The following is a 24,437-nucleotide window of genomic DNA, read 5'->3' on the forward strand; positions in this document are numbered from 1 at the left end:
GTGAACATCAGCAAAGTGTTCACGTGCACCGCAGATGACTAAGGGCGTGATCGGGTGACGTCACGACCAGCCTCTCGCCGCTGGGGAAAACAACAGGCAAAAGTCTTACCTCGACTCGCCCAGCAGACGCGCATTATTCGAGGCCGAGCGAGCGTTTTCTTCACCGCACAATATATTTCGCTGCGCTCCGTTCCTAGCAGACCTATATTATTATTGTGTGCGATACGTTTTTCGTTGCGAGACACACCGACACTTTCCCATCGATTTTGCGCTTTTGCGAAATATGGAGCAAGGAAACGCTAGCTCACGTGGCAAGGATGGAAATTAAAACATTTTTAATTATGCCTGACTATCAGGGAAACTTGAGCGTTTAATTTGCAAGCTATTATTCTTAATTTTCTGGAGAAATTTATTTTTTTTCAAGCTATGCAGCATTTATTTACAGCTTAAGCTAAAAAATGAAACGCGAAAAGGTCGACAAGGGACAAAAACCACTTATCGAGAGCATCAGATTCGTTTTTGCGGCTTGGAGCTCATTGCCTTTGCCTTGTGCTCATTATTTGCAGACTGCATCCGCGCTATAGTATTATAGTCCCAGTCTCCTTGGCGCGTGTTTTGTTTGATGCGGACTACGTGACTGAGGTAATGAACTCGCTTGAAAACAACGTGCGCGCGATTTCCAAGTCGATTTTGACTTTCAAAAATGGAAATTGAGAAATTATAGTTCACCACATGCTTATTTCCAGCACGCACGCACACTGCGCACTACTTGCTCTCGTATTGATCTCTCCATTGCCGTAGGAGCGTACGCCACGCAGCCGCTATAGCTACGAGATGCTATCCAAACACAGCACGCGCGGAATTTATTCATGAGGAGCTTGGGCGGGTAATGGAAGTGTGCACTTTTTGCTACTAGAGGAGAGAAGGGTTTGAACGAACTAACTGGACAGCTCATACAACTTCAATGCGGATAGTAACAAGCGAAAAGTAAAAATAGAACTGTAACCGTATATTGGATTATTTTATTATGTTAAATTTTATTGAAAGTAAATGCGACAGCTCATATACCAGAAACAAAACTTCTCTTTTAATTTTGACGGTGGTTGCAAAACTTGCGACGAAAATGAGCGTTCCGTGGAATCATTATTTGCGGAAACAACTGCTGTGTCGATACTCAGTTTCTCATTTATATCATTTGGATTTGACATCGCTCAGTATCCTGCACTGCGTTATTTCGTATTTAATCAACAACTTATTATTTATAGAATACGATGATTATATTATACCGTTTCCGTTTCTTGCCAACCAAATTAAACTATTCTAAATTTTTAAAGAAACTCATAAATTAGAATGTGCAGGGCTTGTTGATGGAATATTTTTAGCAAGGTAGCTTCTGTTTTGAAATAATGAATCTATATGCTAAACAGTACACAAGATGAAAATGGCATTGCTGATTATTGATTCATTACTGCTGCCGATTAGTCACATCGCGGATACTATTACAAGGAAAGTCCTGCGGTGGTGAGGCTAACAATAACATGAGTCGGCCCCTTGCTTGCAGAAATCTACTTTTTAACTATAAACACTAGAACGCACAGCTACATTCTATATTTATATGTGCGTAATTGAGGTCAAACCGCGCTCTAGTCCTTTTCAGCAAAGGAAAAGTGCATCCCTAACCTACTTGTATACTTATTAAAAATAAGGACTTAATGAACATAATTTATGTCTTGCATCAAAATTATCTATTCAAAAAATTTCGCTTCTCCAGGGTTTATACCCTGACGCTGCATGAGCAGGCAAAACGTGGCCATCTTCTACTATGCCGCGATAGAGGCGCATCAATATTGACCACACGCCTTCAGCACCTCCTACGTCTCGGCTCTGGCATCCTGTTCCCGCAACTATTGTAATTATCGACTGCTGCTGGTGCCTCATGTGGCTCAAACCCGACGATAATCCCCTCCCAAGCGGCCTTCTTCAGTGGATTAAACCGGTTCTCAGGGCAGTTGACCGTAGGGTGATCGGGCATATTTAAATCGTAAAAGGCCACCCACAACTCTTCAAATTTCTCCGCGTATTGACGCACCAGGTTCTTGTTGCCAAATATCGCGACATTTTCGTAGTTTCCATTTGTACCTTGCATTGTCCAGTTCAACGAACCGGTCATGGCGATTTGCTTGTCAATCACAACAAACTTGTTGTGCATCAGGAAGTTGGACTTGGCTGCTTGGATGAGTGCACCTTAAAAATAAATAATATGTTAAGTCACAGCGTTGCTTAAGATTGTGCAAAACACGTTTTTTAACACATGCAGAAAGAGCACTTTCAGGTTTACATTTAAAAAGGAAAGAATTTGATCAACACCTAATACGCAGTGTTAAGTCGCATATATTTTATCAACACTTAATACGCATTGTTAAGTCGCATATATAATTATTTTATTTGTAATATATTTAATCACCTTTAGGACCAAGCTTCATAAGTTGCTTTTCAGCTGAATCCATCATGCTGTGGTCAATTATTAGTCTCACGGATATGCCTTTCTCCAAAGCGTGCAACAAACTTTGCACAAGCTGGTAGTTGCCAAGGGAGAAAACACAAACATCAATGGACTTTTTGGCTTTTCGAAGATACATGCACATTTTCCTGTAACAGATTTACAGAAATAAACTTTAATAAATTTTCAAGCCCGTTTTACATCAAATGTACTAAAAACTCGAATAACTAAGGTTGCAGAGAGACTATCACCAGAGAGCTTTAATGTCTCTAGTACATGTTATTATACGATAAAACTAAATTAATTTTTATCCCAATTACGTGCAATATAGGGGTTACTTCAGTGGTTGAAAACAAACTATTAATTTTTATTTGCATTGATTGCGATGATCAAGATGTAAAAAAGTATATTACATATTTATGATTTCAATCCTAATGTTATGTAGATATGATATAGTATGTATGTAAGTTGTTACCCACAGTAAAAATTTTATTACCATAACTCTGTGGGTTTGTGTAAGAATTTACATTCATCATCTTTCTTCTGGCAGCCTTTGGGGTTGTAGAAGAAATCGTCGCACAGAAATCCCTCATCAGGAAAGAAAACTGCCTCTGCAACCTCTAGCTCAGATTTCTCAGTCGAGTCAGCAATTTGACACTTCTTCTTGCTGCCTCTCTCTGCAAAATGGTCCTCGTCCTCGTTTCTGTTGGGCTTTTCCCCAAAGAGATGGTTTCCACGAAAAAGGTAGTGACCAAGAGTGATTCCCGCCGTAAAGGCACCGAGCGCAAGCAAAATTTCAGCCTTTTCCATTGTGAAATTAATAGAATATCCCAAAATTTAAATAAATAACCAAGCAGCATGCAGCTTCACACATTACGGAAAGCGACGACATTCGCGCCGGCTTTGAGTGACTTGGAGCTCGACATTTGACAAGTCAACTCTTCGAAAGTCACTCGCGCGCCAGCTACCGGGTGTCATGCGAGTCAACGTGACAGGCACAGAAGAGACTCGCCCCTTTCTGCAGCAACTTTGTTTTTGTCCGAACTTTTATCAGCTTGATTTTAATCGGCTAATGAGCAGAGCTAGCGTTTAAACGACCGGAGCGATGGACGCCAGAGCGTACAAACTCTTGCACGAGTCTTTCATGCAGAACAACACGGGGACAACACCGTGGGAGACTGTTCTCTTCATTCTGCCGACGGCCGTCCTCACCATCTTATCCAATTGCCTCAATATAATTTTAATTAACGTTACTCGTAACTCGTTCCTAATAGAATTTTTTGTCATGGTCATGCCGCAAGTTTTGCATTCGACCATTATTTCGGAAAGCATTTCCGTTAGCCTTGTCATCTACGCCCTCATCACCTCATTTTCAATTTTTGTCCTATACAATTACAGCCCCAAGAGGCATTTAGTCACTTTCGATTATTTGAACAAACACCTCGACATATCTCTTGTGATCACCAACTTCAGAGGCTCGATCAATTTGATAACCGCGATCTGCATTCTGGCTGTCGACTTCCGTGCATTTCCTCGAAGGTTTGCCAAAACAGAAACCTTCGGATGGGGCCTGATGGACACAGGAGTCGGTCTCTACGTCCTGGCCAATGGACTCGTCGAACCGGCTGCCAGAAACAAGCCGGTGTCGCTAAGCAAAACAGCGAAAGGCTGCTTTCCCATGCTTTTCTTGGGATTTTTGCGCTGGTTTTCCATTTGGTGGTTTCAGTACCAGCAGCACGTTTCAGAGTACGGAGTGCACTGGAACTTTTTTGTCACTTTGGCGTTCACCAGGCTACTCGGCACTGTCCTGCTTAAAATTTGGAATAGGCCAATATGTTGGACTTTATTCTGTGCAATTGCGCACGAAGTGTTGCTGCAGAAGGGAGTGGCCGATTTTGTGCTGTCCAACTCTCCAAGAGACAACATCTTCACTTCAAATAGGTATTTCATTTTGTAATTTATCTCTGGATGTTTCAATTTACTTCAAGCTAAATTTTCCTCTTGTTTCTTTGAGCTTTGCAGTACCATACATGGATATTTTCCGGCATTTTTTTTTTAATTTTCCTAGATGCATCTAATATAATTAATATTTTGACTTTTCAGAGAGGGTTTCTGTTCCCTTCTCGGCAACGTGGCTTTGCACCAGGCAGCTGTGGCGCTGGGCCAGTGGCTGCACACGAAACCAGCGCACAAAAGCGTCAACTGCCTTGCCACGGTGTCCTCAGTGAGTGCCACAATGTGGCTGGTCGCCCTGCTGACCTCGCCGCCCTCCAGAAGAGTGGCCAACCTGAGCTACATCGCTTGGATGCTGGGCTATGGCTGCACCATACTCGCTCTCTTTGTGCTGGTCCACATCGTCTCCTCTGCCCTCGGCGTTTTGTGCAATGGCCACATCTACATGCCCACCATCCTCACCTCCATCAACTACAACAGCCTGGCATTCTTCCTGCTGGCAAACCTTCTCACCGGAGTCATCAACATGTCCGTTCCCACCTTGTATGTTGCTCCGATTGGAAGTTTGTTTGTTGTAAGCATTTACATGTTCCTCACCACGTTCACCATTTACAAATTATACTTGAACAGGTGCAAGTTCAAGTTTTGGTGAGGTGTATTGTAAATCTGTATTATTTGCGATATGAATTTATTTGTGACAAAGCATTTACGTGTTCAACACTAATATCAAACATAGTTGTTATCAAGATACAGGATCTCAATAAAACAAGTGCCAATTTTATATATTATTTTAAGTTGAGGGGTTTCAATGAAAAATACCTAGTCAAGTTGCCGTGGAAGCATTTAATTTAATCAAGCCAAAGCATACAAAATACAATACACATTAACTAGTAAGCAAAAATAAATTTTAAGTTAGCAGCCTTTTGATTACATCAGTTTTGTAGCAAAAATATTAAAGCAAATAATTAAGCATATGGAAAAAATCAATCACAGCTCATCATGGTTATTATTAATTTCAGCGTTATTATTTGAAATTGAAGTCAATTCAGCAGGTTGTATGTCAACTTTCTCGGGAGATTCGTCTTCTCTTGAATATTTCAATTTTTTTAAGTATAGTTGATACGACTTGTGCGCTCTAATATGTTTAGCAGCTTCATTGATCTTTTTCACAAACTCATCTGAGTCAAACTCGTAATTTGTAAACTTTGCGTGAGCTCCACCATCAGGATGATGCCCCTAATAATTAGATTTGAAAATTTTGTTGAGGAGAAAATATGGAAAACAAAACCTCATCTTGCTGTCTCATGGCACTGGAGTTAGTCCATGTCATGTATTTAACTCCTCTCAATCTGGCGAGATCCTTGTAACAATGCTCATCCTCACAATTATAACTAGAAATTGAGAGTCAAAAAGAGCAACTTTTCCAAGTTAAACCTTTTACATTTCAAACAAGACAGCCCAATCAGGAAGGAACAAGAGGTGAGTGAGGCCTGCTCCGTGCATCCCAATGAATATGTCTGAATTTTGCGTGATGGCCACCTGCTTAGGGAAAGGAATCTGACGATTGTACTCAACCTAAAACAAAATTACAGAATTTGAGTTACAAATTATATATTTTTAAAATTTAAAAATACCCACCCTTCTCACTCTAAAGTTCTTATCTTTTCTCAATTCTTCAAGCAACTTTGCTTCATTTAAAACTCTACGGTATGCAGTATTTCGGGACAAAAACGTTATGCGAATTTTCTCGTTCTTTCCGGTGGAAAGCTTTTTGTCAGTCTCAAAGTGTTCCGAGTCTCTCCTAGTAATTTTCAGCCGGTGCAACATGAACTGAGAGAATGCCTTAAACAAACCACTGTTTTCACACCCGTATATCTGAAGAATAAAATATGAAGTTAATTATCAACTACTGTGAAAAATAAAAACATTCTTACAACAGGAGTGTTGTAGTAAAGTCCAAAGATCATTCGAGGCAGCAGTGGAAACACTACTGATTTAAAGCAGACCACCTCTCCGCGGAATGTGTTCAGGTCTAAAATCGGATGCTTCGTGAAAGCCTTGAATGCGTCGGCAAAAGAGGAGTGGTAGGCGAAGGTCTCCCAAAGAATAATATTGTTGTCGACAGAGAAAGCATCAGGGTGCGAAGCGTTCAGATGGAGGGAACCGTAAAAGTTGAAAAAGTCACAAAAGTGGTGGTACATGTTAACAGCTGAAATATTATGCATCAGCTTGATATTGAAGAAATATATTTTTTTATTACCTGCGTCAATTTTTAAAATATAGGTTGGTTTTTCAATAACTATATCGCAGAGATTATTTTCGATCGGTCTTTGAAGAAGGGCTTGGAAATTTCTCATTTCTGGTGCCCACGACTGCAGCGGACTGAGATGCTCCAAATTTGCTTTCAGCCTTGCTTCGTGGAACCTGTAAATCGATATGAGGAAATTAGCTTTGAATAGCTTAATATTTATTGGAGGAACTGACGTGCAGTAGCCACCGATTTGGCCAGGCCTCAAATAGTCCATTTTATATCGAGATGGTTCTGAAGTAAGCTGTGTGAAATTTATCATTATGTTCCTTCCGCGGCAAAACTTCAAATTGTCACTGCATTCTAACGCCGAGTCCTCCTGCGTAAATATTAAGAAATTTAGTATTTTAAAATATTTAAATAGTTGATAAACAAACCCTAAAAAGTGGCTCGCACATAATTTTGATTTGCTTGAATTGTTCTTTTAAAAATCCAAAATCTGCTTGGGTGTAGAACGTGTTTATCTGCGCTTCCTTGTCCTTAACCCATCCTTTGTGGCTGCCAGGACAGAGTGGGGTTTGGAATGCTTCGTCTCTCTGACAATCTGGCTCATAACCCCAGCAGACTTGTTTGTCAAGGTGGACCTTTAATAAAATTATTGTTCAAAAATAAGATCAATACGAAATTTTCAATTCGCGTGATAGGAGGGAATATAACAAAATGTTTACTTGTCTTGCAGTTAACCACGCATTATTAAATTTCTAAACACGCACCTTATGAATTCCATAAAAGGTTAGGCCGTTGTAACTCTAACAGGTGTGTGGGTGTTAAGGCACTTCCGAAACGAAAATTTAAAAAATAAATATTTAACAAGTAAATGAAACCTTGAATGGGCACTCAGGATCTTCTCTACACTCTTCGGCAACTTTAGGAAACGTTTTGAAGTAATAGGGCAGATGTTCATCAGGCAAATCGATGTCAGAGAAGTTGAAAGCAGCTGTGGTGAGCCGAAGCAGTTGAAGACAGAAAAAGAGGGCGTAAGGCCACTTTAAAGAGTCCAGCATCACGACCTGTCGATGAAACACGTACCACAAATCACATTCACCAATTAAGACACATTATATATGAGATTTTCATTGAAAATTCCGCAAAAACCGGTCGAATTTTCAGAAAATGAAGAGCGCAGCTGGTCGGCAGGTCGCTGGTCGGGCTTCCGCTGTGTTTACGACGATCATATGCGTGAGCGTGAGACAGTAGTGATGGGAATTTTCCTATCGATAGTTTGAACTATCGATATTTTTCGGTGAAAATATCGATATTTCGATAGGTATTTTTTCTCAATCACCTATCGATTTTAGATATTTTTGGTCAAAACCTATCGGAAAAAATATCTTATGATTTTTGAGCCGCCACACCCATTTTAACAGCTGCAACCAGCGCGCCCATTTTATCAGCTGGAACCGCCGCGCCCATTTTAACAGGTGGAACTGGCCCGCCCATTTTATCAGCTGGAACTGGCCCACCCATTTTAACAGCTGGAACTGGCCCGCCCATTTTAACAGCTGGAACTGGCCCGCCCATATTACCAGCTGCTACCGGCGCGCCCATTTCAACAGCTGGAACCGGCGCGCCCATTTTAACAGCTGTCGTTCGCTCACTCGTCACTCCCACATTGCACATACTTAAAACAAACACAACAGTAACAAAATAAATAATAACAAATCAAGCAATAATAAACTCAATCACAACACAGCTAGAGACAGCCGAGACAGGTGGTTGACACTAATGCGGTAAACAAGTCACACCAACTCTGGAAAGGCGGCTAATTGCATGCACTTAAAATCCTGATCAATTATACATACTATAAATTAATATTGTTATATGAGTTTCCTGTTGAGCAATTTATCTCTATAATTACAAATTGAAAGTAATTGATCAATTAAAAGTCATCATTAATAAGACAAAAGAAATGGCATGACGTCATAGTTGTTTTGTTTATTTTCTAAATAAGGGTAGAGGGAGCAATCATGAGTGCTCGAGTGCTGCCACCTTTAATAAATAAATGAAATAAACAGTTTTCCACAATTTTAGGCGCGAACTTTAAATTTACTGCAACCGACACGCCCATTTTACCAGCTGCAGCCGGCACGCCCATTTTACCAGCTGCAACCGGCACACCCATTTAAACAGCTGCAACTGGCGCGCCCATTTTACCAGCTGCAACCGGCGCGCCTATTTTACCAGCTGAAACCAGTGCGCCCAAATTTAACCGGTTTTTTTACTTCCGGGATTAAAAACACGCATTTTTAAAGGTTTTTTAAAAACTATCGATTAATTGACTATCGATAGTTTTTCGGTTAACCTATCGATATTTTTTCGGTAGTGAAAAAAAACTACCTATCGGTTCTCGATAGGTACTTTCTCAAAGATTCCCATCACTATGAGACAGGCGTGAGACGCTGTATGCGAGAGGAGGGGGGCACCCAGGACCAAAAACTCGATCTGCAGCTGCTGGCTCCTTTTGTCTCCTTTCTCTTCCTCACGTTGTACTGTTAGGTTCCAATGCAGTTTTTTGACTGGCAGAATTTTTAATATAATTTCTCTCTTTCTCAAACAAGATTTATAATCATTTAAGACTCTTTCACTATTTAAATAAATTTATTTGGATCGTGTGTCAGTCTTTCAAAGCGTATATTTCAAATGATTGCACTCTATACCATTATACTCGTCGGCGGGAGGCTTTATTGGGAAAGGCCCTATATTATTTTACGAGTTGCAATTATTATTTTTTTTTTTTGGTGTCGCATAATTATATATATATCGCACGTTTAATTTCTCTTATTGGAGTAGAGTATAAAAATTAGATAATTATTAACATCTCTTTTTAAGATAAATAAAAAAGGTTGCAAAATCATGGTTTAATTGGGCCTTGGCATGCGCCTCTGTACGCAGAATTGAAGAAATCACGATGACAAACTTTTTATGTGTCAGGTATAATTTCTCATTAAAATATTTCAAATTATGTAGTAATTTTCCCAAAGAAGCGCTTTGTTTGTTTCTCCAGTGCAGGCTGGAAACCCATTTGGAAGGGTATTTCAAAATAATGTGAAATATGTTTTGGTCAGGTGTCAGAGCTAGAATGTTTTTCGCTATGTAAATTGCGCGTTAACACCAACTGCGTTGACAAATAAGCAGGAGGATGAAGTAGACCTCACAGTTATTCTACAACTCGCGGAGCGCGGACAGAACAGGAATGCTGGCCAGATATTGAACAAATATAGGACTAAAACTGGAAAAGATCGCGTTTCCCAATATTAATCTTGTAAGTATGATTTATTTAAGCCTATTTATTTATTGCTTTTAAATTCTATTAAAAAATCAATTTAATTTAGGTATTGTTTTGTCGGGAAATAATGGCATTGTTCAATGTGATAAACGACATCCTCATCCCTTCGATGGAAAATTATGAACAATCCCTGAAAATGAGGTCTGAGAATAGAGGTCTTCTAAAAGCCAGAAAAATGAAAGAAGATAGATGGCGTTCCATTGCCAATAAGGCTCCGTTCAGCAGCACCCCACATTCGTCGCTTGGAAGCACCTCATTTATTAGTGACTTTGCGTTTGCTTTGACACTATGGAACTGTAACATTTTAAGCCTGAGGAAATTAAGGTGTCGATCAGGCAAGGCACCCTGACTGTAGAAGCTAAACATAAGGAATGGGTGGGTGGATATGGCGTTCTAGGCCAAAATGTTGTGTTACGAATGTGCACGTTACCAGACAATGTGGCCATAGACAAGGCTGAGATCTCTCTCTCAAGAGACGGAATGCTGACGAGTATTTATATTTCAAAAGGTGTGGACAATAGCAATCTGAAACCCATCATTTTGCAAAATTATTCAAAGCTCTAATTAATTTATTGTTTTAATGTGTTTCAGACTGAAGTAAAAAATGGCTAACAAATAACGCTTTCAAGCAACGGCCGGACAGCTATTGACCAAAGACACCTGCGCCAACAAATTTAGATATAAAATTAACTATAAATAAAATTCTTTACACATTTTAAGATTAAATTGTTTTAGATGACTTAATAGAAAAATAATTATGCGCTTTAAAAAAATAAATTTAAAAAAATTGTCGGTATTGTGCGTATTTTGAAAGTTTACAACGCTTTAAATCCTATTGTTTATTTACATTTTATTTTATGGTTTGAGTAGGTGTTAGATTAACTGGGATAAAAGTAACTAATAGATGACTCTTTATATAAGGGCAACATTTTTTCATTTTTAAATCTACGTCATGTTCAAAAAGCGAGATTATAAAAATTTAAATTAATTGCTAAGATCATTTATTTGGTTGAGATAATAATCTTTATGAAAAAAAATATTTTGCTGGTACACATAATTGGTAAAAACCCTTTCAACCGAACTAAGAAGAAAGTATGTATTCGTTTTGGTGCGCCCCAAGAGGCCAAGGAGCAGTGCTGTGGAGAGGTGGTGGCTGGCTCCTCTAGCATTACCGACTCTTACCAAAAGAAGATAAAATTTTCAGTTATCTATTTTTCATATTTCACGACACTCGTCACTCTTGTCTAACTGGAGGAACTGGAGACTGGGAGTACTGGGACTGGACCTTTACCTTGAGGTGCGGGGTGCTTACCGGTGCTGCCTCTGGCGGCGGTCGGACGCCCTTTCGGCAGCTGGCGCGGTGGAAGGGGGCCTGCCGGGGCTGAGCGATCCGAGCGGGCGACCGCAGTGAGTGATGGACCAGCGTCTGCTGCGCTCGTATGGATTGTGCTAGCATTTGAATGGGCAGTGATTCCCGTGAGTGATTTGTGTGTTCCTGAGTGAAAATTCGGACTAGCAGCCTCCCTGTAAGTAAGAGCCCCACCGCGGAAGCCCGTGCAGACCGTAATCTCGAGCAAAGGGTCCGTGCTGGGGGCGCAATCGCCGCCAAAGCAACCCCGATGACAGCTGAGCCAGCCCCCTCGGCGACGGGGAGCCGGGTCCGGGGTCTCTTTGCCCCGACCGAGGGTGTGGCAGCACTCGAGGGTGCCAGGAGGGCGTCGGAGGGTCCTCTCGAGGGCAACTCAGCCCTCGCAGCCGTGGGAGTGGACGAATGCGCCAAGCGGCCGGAGAGCGAGCGCGCGTATTGATTTTTACCCCAAGACACGAACGAGTACGGAATTTGCGAGGGTTGTTTTTCGTGTCGGCGGCCGACAAGGCCTAATTTCTGCCCTAGTCGACGGACGCGTGCAACGGGCGCCGACAGATTTCGGGAGTGGTGCGAAAACGGCTGATTCGAAGGGGTGACAGGAGCAGCAAAGGGGTTGGGTGGGCGGAGACGTGTGTGCCCTCGGCTGCGGCTCGGTCCTGTCCGTTTTCCTCGCTGCCCCCGCCATCAGGGTTGGGATCCTGTTTTTCCTCAGCACGTGCATATGTGCGTCAAATCGCGGGACCGGCCGGCGTGAAAATACTGGGAATTCGTCAAAAAGTTGAAGAGCTGTCTGGCCACATTTGGCTGCCAGATGTTACCGTGCCGGAAAGTTTCGAGGCAAAAGGAAATAGTTCTTTTATCACCTTGGGAAGCAAATCTTTTGCTTGCTCTCAGTGCATTTGTCGTCGTGACAATTGTTAATGGTCCTAGACTGTCCAAGGCAGCTCTTATCAGCTGGCTCGCTTCCTTTGATTGCTAAACCGCGGCTCTGCTCTGCCGGCGTCTCGTTCCAATCAACCGAATTGCAAGGCAACTGCATCGCGTCTAATGCAGCCGGCGACTCTGCTGCATTGATTTTTTGGCTCAATGAGCAGCGTGATTGCACTCTGCAACGCCGGCATTTCTTTTAAGACCGGCACTGTCTGCATTATAACACTCGAATTGCTTGCAAGTATTGTTTTTTTCTAAATAAAATCACGATAAATATTTATTTGTTTAATTTCTTTTGGTCACTATAAAATGCTGAATATTTATTCGTAAATATAACGAGAACACCTTTTGTTTGGAGCGAAATAATTAATTCGTTGAGATATTTATCATTAATCTGTACACCAAGATGGTACTTCATATATTGATCGATGTTTTTAATGATGGTTCACCAACGAGTTCCATTGGGAAATGATCTTGAAGTGTCTATTAATTTTTTAAACAAAAAAACCGCTTAATGCTAACTTAAAATTTTATTATTCTTATATCTCGACCACGATGAATATTGATTGTTATTCTGCTTATCCAATCAAATAAGCTATATGCATATGACAGTTTTATACAAATATTTTACCCTTTTTCAGAAGAAACTGGATGAGGTATTTTCAGGTCATTTGCATACTTATCAACCCGTTCGGAGAACGTTACAAAAGAAATTATCATCTCGTTCGACCGAAACAAGAGCGTCATCGACGAAATGAAATACTTATTTTATATATTCGAGCCAAGCGAGATAAGCGAAAGTATAAAATGACAAGGAGACTCAATTTAAAATTCAGATCAATGCTTTGACGGAATAGTCGGACCAAATTCCAATCGGTGATAAGGTTAACAAGCCTGGTTCTCAGGGTGCACCCACCTGTCACGGTCCGTCTAATAGAGACCTTATAACCGGCACCTTTTGATTTCACCTTTGATACGTTTTTTTATACCTGGAATCCAGAGAAATATTTCTTTGGCGCGCTTTTTTCATCGCTGCTTAAAATGAATAATAGTTAGAAGGAGCTAACGTTTTTTGTTTCCTCGTGGTAATAGATAGGAATCGCGAATGGGTGCCTTTTCAAACAATAATATCAACGCGTGACTGCCAGTTCTAGTGATCCAGCTGGCTTTTTTTTTCGGGGGAATCGAGCGAAGCGTGAAGGGAACTACTAAGACGATATCATTATTTTGTTGATGTTTGGCTCCGCTGTTAAATTGGAGATCGCGTTTTTGCTTTTGCTGTTTCCACGGAAAAGCTGTTAAAACGTGAGCTTTTTTGGTTACAAGTGTCTAAATGGTTATTTTAAGCATAATTAAAAAAGCAGCGATTACTTTTTACGACTCACGTGTAATTTCTCTTGTCTCGACCCCACAAGTTTTTTCTTCACTCTAGAAGGAAATTTTGCGATTCTTTAAAGTAAAACAGCATCAACGTTTTGTAAAATAATTCTTACAATTATCAATGACTAATATTACTTTTACAAATGTCAACCTAATACCGTCACTGTTGCTTTACACCATTAAATGATAGATCAAATTTAGATTTTTGGTGGAAGAATTATATTTGAATTTTATCTTAGATACCAATCTAAACAATGAATCGTCACTTTTGACTCCTGTAGATCCATAATTAAATTTCTCACCGTGTGGGCCGCACAAGATAAAACACAAGTTGGTTGGTCCTATCGATCTGCCTGAGATTTTATCTTGACATTAAAGAGTTGCGTGTTGCGCACAGCCGCACACAGGAATAATGGCAGATGCGGAGCGAAAGAAACGGAGATCGTTCGTATACACAAAGGCAAAGATGGAAATCGAAGGAAAGAAAGGATTGCGAGAGAGGAATAAGCCAGCATCCAAAGGGTATACAGCAGCCCCGCCCTGCTCTCGATACCAATCGACCTGGTGCATGCATCTCGCTGCTCGAGTTCCATTGTGCCGGCTTGCGCGTTTTCGATTCATTATTTATAAGGCGTAATTATTAATTTTCAGCTTCGCTTGGGCAGAACAAAGAGGGACGAGCGTTTTCAAAATGAATTTCCTCCTACGGCCGTTGTTTCAACGTTAGCTCACATAGGCAAGGTGGATTTTAGTCGATCCTTGGTTTGCGACACTTGATAATCAAAAGCATGAACAATTTATAAGCATTTTCTACTTAACGGACAAATTTTTCATAAACTTAGTATATAAATTAGAAAAATAAACATTTATTTATTTTTAATTTGTCTGGGTATTTTTACAAGCTTTTTATGATATATTTTACGTCTCTGTAAAATCAATCAGAAATAGTTACTTACAATAAATCGCTGTGTCAGCAACGATTGACAGTAACTACTCACAATGAAGAGGAAAATATTGCTGTTTTTACGTATTTTAAGAGTAGTAATTAGACAACTAAAAATTCAAAACATTTGAGACGTAATTTTTACCGTTGGATAGACAAACCAACTAAAATCCACTGTCCGGTTCATTAGTATGACCAACCAGCGAGAGTGGTATCTTTCATAAAGAATCTCCTCCCGTCGAAATAAATTAATAGCCGATTCCCAGCAGAATAACAATATAGAGAGAGATAAACTCTCCCAAATTGATTGCTTGCCACCTTTCTTCATGCGTGCGGCCGCGAACGCATTTATCCTCGCACTCCATTTGTGATTATGTGATTATTTCAATGAGCTGCGATGCGGACGTGTTAGAAAAAACTTTTTGCCCCCCAGCGATTCGTTTTCGCTAGTTCGCCGAGCATCTAGATGGAAAATTAGCGCCGGCCGTCAGTTCGCAGTTTTGCGTCTGCTATTATAAATTCATTGCGGATTGTTTCGCGAATGTGCGTCCGTTCGTACGCCGCGCGTGAGCCAGTGCTGAGCACTGTAATTTCCTAAGCGTGAAATATCGGTCGAAAAGTATATAGACGCTCGTTCGCTCGTTACGAAAAGTCGTTTGTTGCTTGCATCTAGACGGATAATTCATGCACGACTCGCGAAACGTGGCTATTTAGGGGCCTAACGACTTGTACTGCCCGCTTTTCTTTTTATTTTTACCGCCTTACGTGCTTTCGTTTATTGATATGCATATTTTTCTTGCTGCTGAGGTCGTTAATTAAAAGGCGTTGAAAAACATGTGTGTAAGTGGCGAAATTTTTACACTAATATAGTAACATGCAAATTGAACTCCTTTTCAATATTTTTACCTCAAAAAGAAAATTTTAGAGCATTATATATAAATAAAATGTTTCTTTTTCCTCGACGGAATCAATAAATTAATTGGTTATTATCAAATGAAATTGATCAGAAACGATCAAAGCGGGAGTTGCTTGAAAAACATTCGTAGAACCAAAAGTGCGTGAGCGTCGTTACTAGAGAAGGAAATAAATTCACCTAATCGCGGGAACGTCATCCCGATTTAGTCATTAAATTTAATTTGGTTGTAAAACGCAATTACTGAAATTTAACAACGAATTTCACGCTTCAAGAGCGACATTCATTTCATTCTTCTGAAGTCATAGCTTACAAAAACAGAACCTTTCACCGTCCTAGCCGTAAAATCAGTCCCGAGAGTCATCAGCATAATTTGATTACGCTTTTTGAAAAGTACATTTTTACTGCCCATCATGACCTTGGATAAGAGGCGGCCATTTGAAATAAATAAATAATAGAGACGCCGAGAAACACGGACATGGTCATAAACACCAGCCGAGAGAAGAGCCTATTTAATTGCTATTTATACTTATGCCTCGTCTGCACACCCAACTCGAAACACATTATAAAACGCGTGTAGAATAGAAAACCAGTCGAGTGCAGCGTGTGTAATCTTGTTAGCGCTCCATGAAAATTCCCCGCTCACACTTTTTTTTCCCAAAATTTAAATTGATTGACGCCTCTCTGCGGGTAGTTTTATAACAAAATTTAACACTCTGGAAACGGCTACCGCTGTTCGAGAAATCTTTATTTAAAATCTCTACGTGAGGTTCATTTGCTTGATCTTAAAATTTATTACAAGCTCCGCGGCTAATTTATTAATGCTCTCGTGGGCCTGTCGTCTTTTATTTTTGCTATCTCTCCAGCTCTTTCACAAGCGTTATTAATAATCCTATTAATAAACCCACGCACTCCGTCTTGAAAAAAATCACTTCGGAAATCGCGCTGCCACTAATTCATTATATGAAATATTAATAAAGTATAGAAGCGTTTTGCCAATAATTAATTACCAATTCTAATTTCAATCTGACCTGGCGGCTCTTTGACGGTTTATAAATCGAATATTCTTGGGGGCCAATATAATTAAAGAATATTTTAGCACATATTAATATGATCGAGCTTCGCTTTGTATTTAAATGTTAATTAGCTTTAATTGCAAAAATGCAAAATATACGTGTGTAAGTAAAAGGCATTATCATATTCCATATTTTAGTAACAAAAGGTGCCAATAACGTTGCTCAATTAATGATTATTTCTATCACCAGCTTGCTCTTTTCACTAGCATACACCGACAATGGAACTCGCAATCCCGTTTAAAATGCGGGAGCCCAATTTTATCTGTAAAGAATAATGACGTAGCTCTTGTGTCCCACCGCGTTGTATATCTTTATTCCATTTTTTGCTCATTATTCGAAAAGCAGTCTATTTCAAATCGATGGCCGAGTGGCCGGCGGTGTCTCTTTTCAAAGGTAATGATGCCGTTTTTGTGTGCTGGCCGGCGCGTTTGTTTGCAGCTCATTGTTTTATTAAGTGGCCGCTGCTCAGAAAATAAATGGCCGGGTCTGGGAGGAAGATACCACCCAGCAGCCGGCTGGCGCAACAATAAATAATCAGCGTGCATATCATTAAGCGAGAGATGCGTGCTCCTCTACCGTGCCAAACGTAATTGGCGCCCAATATGGCCAACGGTTAGAAAAGCGTGCGGCGCCATTTATAATCCACGCTGGAATTAAAGCTCAATTTGTCTCACGCTCGCCCTTGTCTGATGGAACGTCCGTTAAACATGCTACCGTGTGTGAATTTCATTAGTCCAACGTGTGTTATTAGCGTGTTTGATCTTCTGTTTTTGCGCTTATTTTTAATTCGTCCTAGCTTCTGTTTTGCGCAAATTCTATTTGGAAAGAGTTCTCGTTCGCTGCAAATAATATTCTTTTTGCAAATGCTCGTTTTCTCCGATCAATACATCAAGTGCGATAGCGATTCGAGATCGACGTGCCAATTTGTTATTACAGCATTAATAACTTGGATTCGGAAAAGATTGGAGTTCTCTCGCATTTCTTTTCATCTGTCCGGCACATTTCAAACGACTCGTAATCCATCCATCTGTCTGGACGATGACAGATTTGGTGCAAGAAGGGTGGCCCAAAGAAACGATTAATCTCCCAGCAGGCGCCAAAACGTGTTTCACCCTCGAGTCACTTGCAGATGCACACATATGTACGTGCACAAGGGCAATAATAAATCAGATTCGCGCCATTTGTCTCGGCAGTTTGAACAAATTCACGGTTGAAGGTGCGTTTTGTGCCGATTGAACGGTCCGCGAGTGCAGAACAAAAGAACATAATATATTATCCGTTTACTGCATCTACATTTAATTAGCCGTCCTAATGAAAGATATCGCGCAGGTTGAAAATGATAATTATTTTATGGCTGCTGCATGCATGGCACACTCAAACTATGCCGTTGTATGCGGTTCATCCTGTGTCTGACACTCGGGACTTTTGTTGTCTCCTTTGAAGTTGGTGCTAAAACGCCTCACTGTAGCAACCACTCAAATTTGCCTTTTGTTTCGAGCCTCTGTGCAGAAACATTTTTTTTTATCGAAATGAAAGCAGATTTTGTTATGGACAAATTGAACCACAATGTTTTTCTGTTGTGTTGCAGAGGAGGACCAAAATTCATCGCTCACCAATGGATTTATAAGGGCAGCGAGTGAGAGTAGCAAGAAAGCCAGTTCCCTCGTGTAATGCGCCTTGCCCGTTTAATAGACTCGGCCACCGCGATGGCCCCCCTAATCGTGCTGGCGTTGCTGGCCGCCGCGGCCAGCGGCCACCTCAGCAGCCTTCACACCAATCACTTAATGAGCGAGTCGCCGACGCGCGACGAGGCGCTCGTGATCGTCTCGCACGACGTGCGGCCTGGCTTTGAAGTGGCCAAGTTCGCGCACCACCCACACCACCACAGCAGCTACCGCCTGCTGGACACCGGACACTCTCAGTACTTCGCCGTCATGGAGGACGGCGTGCTGATGACCACGACGGACGTCGGACCACTGCGGGGCCGGCCGATCACGCTGATCGTGGTCGAGGAGACCGAGCCCGAGGAAAACAACGAGGCCAACGTCGAGCTGCGCTCCAGCGTCCGACACACCGTCCGCGTGCACGTGCTGGACGCCCGCCGCCGCCTGCACTTCCCGCACGAGTACGTCGACTCGGGCTACGTGGAGGAGAACGCGCCCGAAGGCACCGTCGTCATGGGCCTGCCACCGGACACGCTCCGGCCCAGATCCCTCCGAAGGCCCAGCAGCAGTCACATTAGGTTGGCCGTCGTCGAGGGCAACGAGGACGGCGCTTTCATGCTCGAGCAGACTGAGGAGAATGTGCCCAGACTGGTCACAGCCAGGCCTCTTGACAAGGAAAAGAAGGACGAGTATATGCTGACCGTGAAGGCAGTTGATGACCTACTCGACCCCTCGGACGACGAGGCGGGTACCAAGATCCGAGTCAAGATTACAGACATCAACGACAATGCACCCCGCTTCCCCAAGAGGCCGTACCGCTTCAAGGTTCCGAAAAATGCAACAAGGTCAGCTATAAGTTCAGTGGTTTTTGCGCACTAAATTTTTTGCCATAAATTGCTTTATTTCCCTCACATTAAACAATGGATTTAGCCAATTTAAAAATAAGTTCTTGTGGATGTTTGAGTTTCTATTTTATAAATTTTCTTTCAAATTTGCCCAAAAAGATTGTATTATATTGATCAAAACAATTGAACTGTCTTAAAAATCAATACGATATCAACTGTCGTTTTAACGCTCGTAAACTTCTTGAGAGGAAAATAAATAACAAGACATCCTCCTTGTTGATATCAGTGTTGTTCAATTTAACTCGACCAATTTCGACGAATCCAGTCCACCCTATTTCATGAGTTAAAACATACAAATCATTATAATATGCATTAATACAATATTTTTTGTCACAAAAGAATACAGTAACTCTTAAACGTATTTGGCAAAAATTAAAAAATGATCAAACTGAACAAGAACCACTGAACTGATTTCTTCGCGTACCGCAGGTTCTCAACAATCGGCGCCGTGTCCGCGAGAGACGCCGACGGTGACAAAGTGGCCTACCGCCTGGTCTCCGGTCCCCAGGGTCTAGTGGTCGTGGTGCCGCAGACAGGCGAACTGCTGCTGCTACTGCTGCCGCCTTACGGTCAGGACGACTTGGTCAACCTGGGCCCCAAGGAGGGCACCACCACCACTGTGGCGCCGCTCCTCAGCTCCTACGAGCTGCAAATCGAAGCGCACGATGTCGGTCGCACGCCAACACAGTTTTCTGAGCCGCCAGCCAGGGTGTTCATCGAGTTTAACACTGAGGAAGAGGAGGAGGAAGAAGAAGACGAGATTTACGACGGCGACATCGTGATTCATCGCATCGAAAAGCGGCGGGTGACGCGCGCCGTGCGTGCCACAAAGAGGGTAGAGTTCCTCGAATCAGACGGCGAGACCGAGGGCCGCGTCGTCTTCCACCTGGACAAGGAGACGGAGCGCGAGCAGTTCAAGATCAGGGACGAAAACCCTTGGGTCACGGTCGAGCCGAACGGTGCCGTCAGGGTCAAGACCCGCTGGGACTACGAGGAACTCGGACCTGAGAAGACCATCGACTTCTGGGTGACCATCAGCAACACCGCAGGTGGGGGTGAGTACACGTTTTTTACTAACTCAAATAATAATTTTCGATTTTGCAACATTTCGATCAAAATGCTGGTTAGATAGAATTTCCCGTGTTTTTACCGCAAACGAATTGATGAAAAAATATTTATGGTTTTGTGATATAAGCAATATCTGAATTACCTTCATCGATCGGCGAGTGTCTGGCTGCCTCCTCTTTCCCTTTTTCTGTTCACCGCCAATTTCGCCACCACCCTTTTGTCACTCTCGCAGGCCGAGTTACTTTTTATCTTTTGGCACTGTTTTTCCGACTGGCGTGTCAACGAGCGGCTCATTAAACGCACCTGTACCGGTAGACAAAGCAGATGCGCGCAAACTGGGCGTAGGTCAGAGGTCACGAGGTCACCGTTCGCACGCGACTGCCGTGACGTGCCGCCGATGCAGTTTAATTATTGACGGAGGCTATTGATTCGTAAACAATCGCTTTGCTCAATCACGCCGCCTTTGCGCGGACTGATGCCCCCAACCAGCCCTCGTAGAGCGGAGGCCGCAAACGCGTGGCTGATTAAGCGCTTTGTTTGCTTTAAATTTTCGCCGGAGCTAGTGCCGCCGTGTGTTGGCATTTGTATTTCCTTCCAGTGAGCTGCTTGCTTTGTGTTTGTGCAAATCCTTATTTGCGGCAGGCAAATATTGGGCTTGAGCCTCTTCGAGTCTGTTTGCGAAAATTTAATGAAAGTCGGTGTGTTTCGGTATAGTTTTCAGTCGTGGGCTCCAGTGGCTGCTAAGCCCTTTGAACGCTTTTTTTTGCGGTGTATTTAGTTGGTGCTTTCATTCCGTTTTATTTGTAAGGCTTTTACGCTCCCAATATTTAAAAGACCTAATCAACAGCAAAAAAAGTAAAAATAAAACGTGCTTGGAGCTTTGTTTCAGTTTTCTTTTCGTTACTACAGTTTCTGAGCTGCATATTTTTTTAACATAAATTCAAAATAATTCTACTTCTTGTTAACCATGAAACAGCAATGAAATTATATACGTAGAGTAATCATAAAATATATCTCTGTCCATTTCAATATCATATAGGGCACGGATGCCAATCGAAAAATGTTATAACACAGACAGCTCACGTTATATGTCCGAAGCAAAATGCATAAAGATGGTATAACTCACATTCTTCTGCTCTGAGCGCGCTGCGAGAATGCATGAATAATGGGGATAATAGGGTTTGTGCACACGGGATGCAGAAGGTGCAGTCACTCGGCCACGGCGAGATATTGATCGCAGCGTAATGCCCAAGGAAGAGCGCGAGCGAATAAAACCCAATAATCTCCCCTAACACAACCCTGAGCTAAACGGAGCAATTCATCAAAACGTGCAACCCGATATCATACATTGGAATATTTTATGTGGGTTTAGTTTGTTTGACGTGCTAGCTAGCGGCCCACGAACATATTTTGCGTGTTATGACCATTAAGGTCGCATTACTTGCCTAACAATAAATAATTTTAGTAGCACTTCAAATTTTAAACAATGAATAATTTTAACTGTGGGAATAAATCAACACGTAGAGCACCAGCATCACATTATTGCAAAACCATTTTTGCAAACTGTCATAAAACAGGCTAATAAAAATAGCGCATTGTGTTTTCATGTCGCTTTTGACGAGTCAACTCAAGCGACGTTATAAATTTTGATGTCGCTGTGACACTTGCCCGCTTGCGTCTCTTTCGTTTGTAAAACTCGTCCGCTTGCATTACCCTCCTAATTATTTCCAGCGCCATTGTCACGACTCAAACGAGACCCGGTTCTGCGGTTGGAAATCGAACTGACGCTCTTTTCGGGAGCAGGCCGCGGGCCGAAAACAAAAATTAGAGGCGGAAAGCGTAATGAAAGGTGCCGCGGTAATGAATTGGCTTCTGCTGCACCCGAGCCCAAAAAATTGGACGTACGTCGAGCTCCATTACATAATTATGCTTGCGGTTGTTGAACCACACCGGTGAGAACTGAATTCTCTCTCTTCCAATTGTGCTGCGGTATCGATGGGAACGACTCATTGCTAATGAGCTTCTTGTTTGTAATAATTTCGGCGTGGATCCGACAACACGTCCATGTATTATGCATTGATCAAATTTCACGCTCGCGGAGCTCGAAAATGCTTTACCGCCGAGATGAAATGAGCTGAGAGGCAAATCCTCGCTCGCTAGCATTATCAAAATTTGCCTCCTATATATACAACCTCCGCTACCAGACAACCTTCGCAGCAGAACAAAATTTTAAGGAATTATTGTAACACGTGTCATGTTTTGTAAACAAGCCTGGAAAATGGTGTTTGATGATTTTTTGTTAAGGGTGACCAAACATCAATTTTTAATTATAATTAAACCTGGACTCTCACAATTTTTAAACAATATTATTCGTTATTTGAGACCACGAAATGCGATCTATCTCTTAACTGGACCATAATTTAGTTTCATAGTATTTTAATTAAACTCAGTGAAGAATTCTTCAAATTTTCTCATTTTGAATTTCGCGTTCCACATTATTCCTTGGGAAAATAACTCTTCATCGAGCTTAACAAGTTCCCTTTGAAACCTGTTAAAAGTTCACAGCGAGCGAAAAGCAGCGAGCGCGTGCCGCAAGACGCAAGACACGCGCACAAATCCACCTGGCAGACGAATTTGCGGTGCCTTTCTCATCCCTTCGCTCTGATCCATGCACCGGCTCTTCGCTTTGCCCGCCCGCCGCCTGTGTACTACTATATTTTATTGATTAGTCAGTCGCTCTCTGGCGGAGCTCGCCCTCTCAGTCAGCGTATATGTACACCAACCATTTCATTGCCCGTACACTGTGCGCGTCTGCGCCCTCGTCGGCCATTTGTCGTCCCTTTTCGCTGCACCACCACCACCACCAGCAGCAGCTTTGCCCTTCCTGCACTGCCGAGCCGATGCTGCCAACCTTTCCGGCCGTTCTCCATCCCTCGCGTGCGAGTGTGTGTTTGTGAAAAACATTGATCGCGAGCTGCAACCCGCCGAGCGTGAATCACACTCGCAGGCACAAATGAGAATGCATCTCCCGCGCGTGCAATGCAATATGCCAGTTTCCGAACGAGTCTTTCTCATGACTCGAGTAAAGGTGGCGGTGCTGGGAATATTGCGGTCGATGTCGCTCACTGCTCCAACGCCGAGTGAGAGCAGGTGGATGTGATATGGCATTCATGCGAATGAGGATTGATTTTTTTAAGACTCGGATGACGCTTTTTGACCCACTTTTGAGTGTTCTTGACCAAACCTAACACTCGAACAATTCAATGTGACTCATATCAGGTTCCGATACAGAACAAAATATAAAATTAAAACGTAACAACTGCGATTATTTAAGCATAATGAATGTTTTTGCACTACTTCAATTTTGCTGCTGCTTTTTTCCTGACCATGTAAAACAACTTCAGCGTTAGCAAGAGTTGTTCTTCTCAATGGGGATCGATCGATAATTTTTGCGCGTGTGTTATAATCTCCGGTCGGGCTCAATTCAAGCGAGACTCATCAAAGCTGCTGGCGGAATGCACATTTCCGCGCACGGCTCGGGTTACTTTTTGGTGCGGCGGAACGCGATGCGCAGGCCAAGCTTCCGACGGCGACGGCAATCTCAACAGTGTTGTTTTTTTGCTCTCCGCTGGCAGCAGGTGAAAATGAATCCACACAGCTGAGAACATGCGACCGCAGAAGTCCGCGGTGGTTTTAATTATGCGCCGACATTGAACTTGCATTAGACCGCGTGAACATGCATTAGACGTATTTGAACGAATGCGACTATACTATACAGACGAAGATAGTTGCGTTTGGAGTTAGGAGGAAATAACGTCGATAAAAGTTGGGCGTGTGCGCCTGGACGAAAACAATATTTAACACTGCCTTAATTGAGTGTTCAACAAAAAGCACTTTATACATAGGGTCCCGAGAGCAAGGGCAATTTTTAACGGCGGCTTAATTGAATTCGAGTCTAATTTACTCCCGAGGCAATTCATCTTGATACTTTTTCAGCGTTGACATCGCATTCCGTTTCGAGTTGATCGATATAAAGAAGAGCTAGGAAGTGAGAATTGTCGTCTTAGGTCGACTATTGAATTTTCACTATAATTTTGTTGTAACGCAAATAGCGAGTTGACGAGTCTCAGACACCAATTTGA

General features: G+C 42.2%; 4 protein-coding genes across 13 annotated transcripts in view; 2 read left to right on the plus strand and 2 right to left on the minus strand.

Moving 5' to 3' along the window:
* Window positions 1-32: 32 nt before the first annotated feature.
* On the minus strand, window positions 33-3,393 carry zuc (Mitochondrial cardiolipin hydrolase zuc). The gene is made up of 3 exons (XM_065496624.1): window positions 2,997-3,393; window positions 2,465-2,649; window positions 33-2,244 (listed from the first exon to the last, which is right to left on the minus strand). The coding sequence occupies exons 1-3, from the start codon at window positions 3,308-3,310 to the stop codon at window positions 1,862-1,864; spliced, it is 882 nt and encodes a 293-aa protein (XP_065352696.1). The 5' UTR covers window positions 3,311-3,393; the 3' UTR covers window positions 33-1,861.
* Window positions 3,394-3,495: 102 nt separating this feature from the next.
* Window positions 3,496-5,247, plus strand: LOC135947591 (uncharacterized). Its single transcript, XM_065496508.1, has 2 exons — window positions 3,496-4,441; window positions 4,604-5,247. Exons 1-2 carry the CDS (start codon window positions 3,606-3,608, stop codon window positions 5,103-5,105), a joined length of 1,338 nt encoding a protein of 445 aa, XP_065352580.1. The 5' UTR covers window positions 3,496-3,605; the 3' UTR covers window positions 5,106-5,247.
* A 29-nt stretch (window positions 5,248-5,276) lies between these two features.
* On the minus strand, window positions 5,277-7,943 carry Eogt (EGF-domain O-GlcNAc transferase). Its single transcript, XM_065496507.1, has 10 exons — window positions 7,857-7,943; window positions 7,586-7,771; window positions 7,139-7,345; window positions 6,938-7,080; window positions 6,714-6,877; window positions 6,388-6,662; window positions 6,092-6,328; window positions 5,895-6,028; window positions 5,742-5,844; window positions 5,277-5,689 (listed from the first exon to the last, which is right to left on the minus strand). Exons 2-10 carry the CDS (start codon window positions 7,763-7,765, stop codon window positions 5,441-5,443), a joined length of 1,692 nt encoding a protein of 563 aa, XP_065352579.1. The 5' UTR covers window positions 7,766-7,771; window positions 7,857-7,943; the 3' UTR covers window positions 5,277-5,440.
* A 3,490-nt stretch (window positions 7,944-11,433) lies between these two features.
* Window positions 11,434-24,437, plus strand: part of CadN (Cadherin-N) — a 179,767-nt gene continuing 166,763 nt past the window's right edge. For 6 of the 10 annotated variants that reach the window (XM_065488164.1, XM_065488139.1, XM_065488180.1 and 3 more), the window contains exons 1-3: window positions 11,434-11,573; window positions 18,247-19,167; window positions 19,657-20,282. In XM_065488164.1, coding sequence (XP_065344236.1) covers window positions 18,329-19,167; window positions 19,657-20,282 — 1,465 coding nt within the window. In that variant the 5' untranslated portion in view covers window positions 11,434-11,573; window positions 18,247-18,328. The remainder of the gene's footprint in view (window positions 11,574-18,246; window positions 19,168-19,656; window positions 20,283-24,437) is intronic. The other 4 variants (XM_065488114.1, XM_065488105.1, XM_065488147.1 and 1 more) reach the window with 3 other exon arrangements.

The sequence above is a fragment of the Cloeon dipterum genome, chromosome 1 (genome assembly GCF_949628265.1).
Source record: "Cloeon dipterum chromosome 1, ieCloDipt1.1, whole genome shotgun sequence".
In the NCBI taxonomy this organism is placed as follows: domain Eukaryota; kingdom Metazoa; phylum Arthropoda; class Insecta; order Ephemeroptera; family Baetidae; genus Cloeon; species Cloeon dipterum.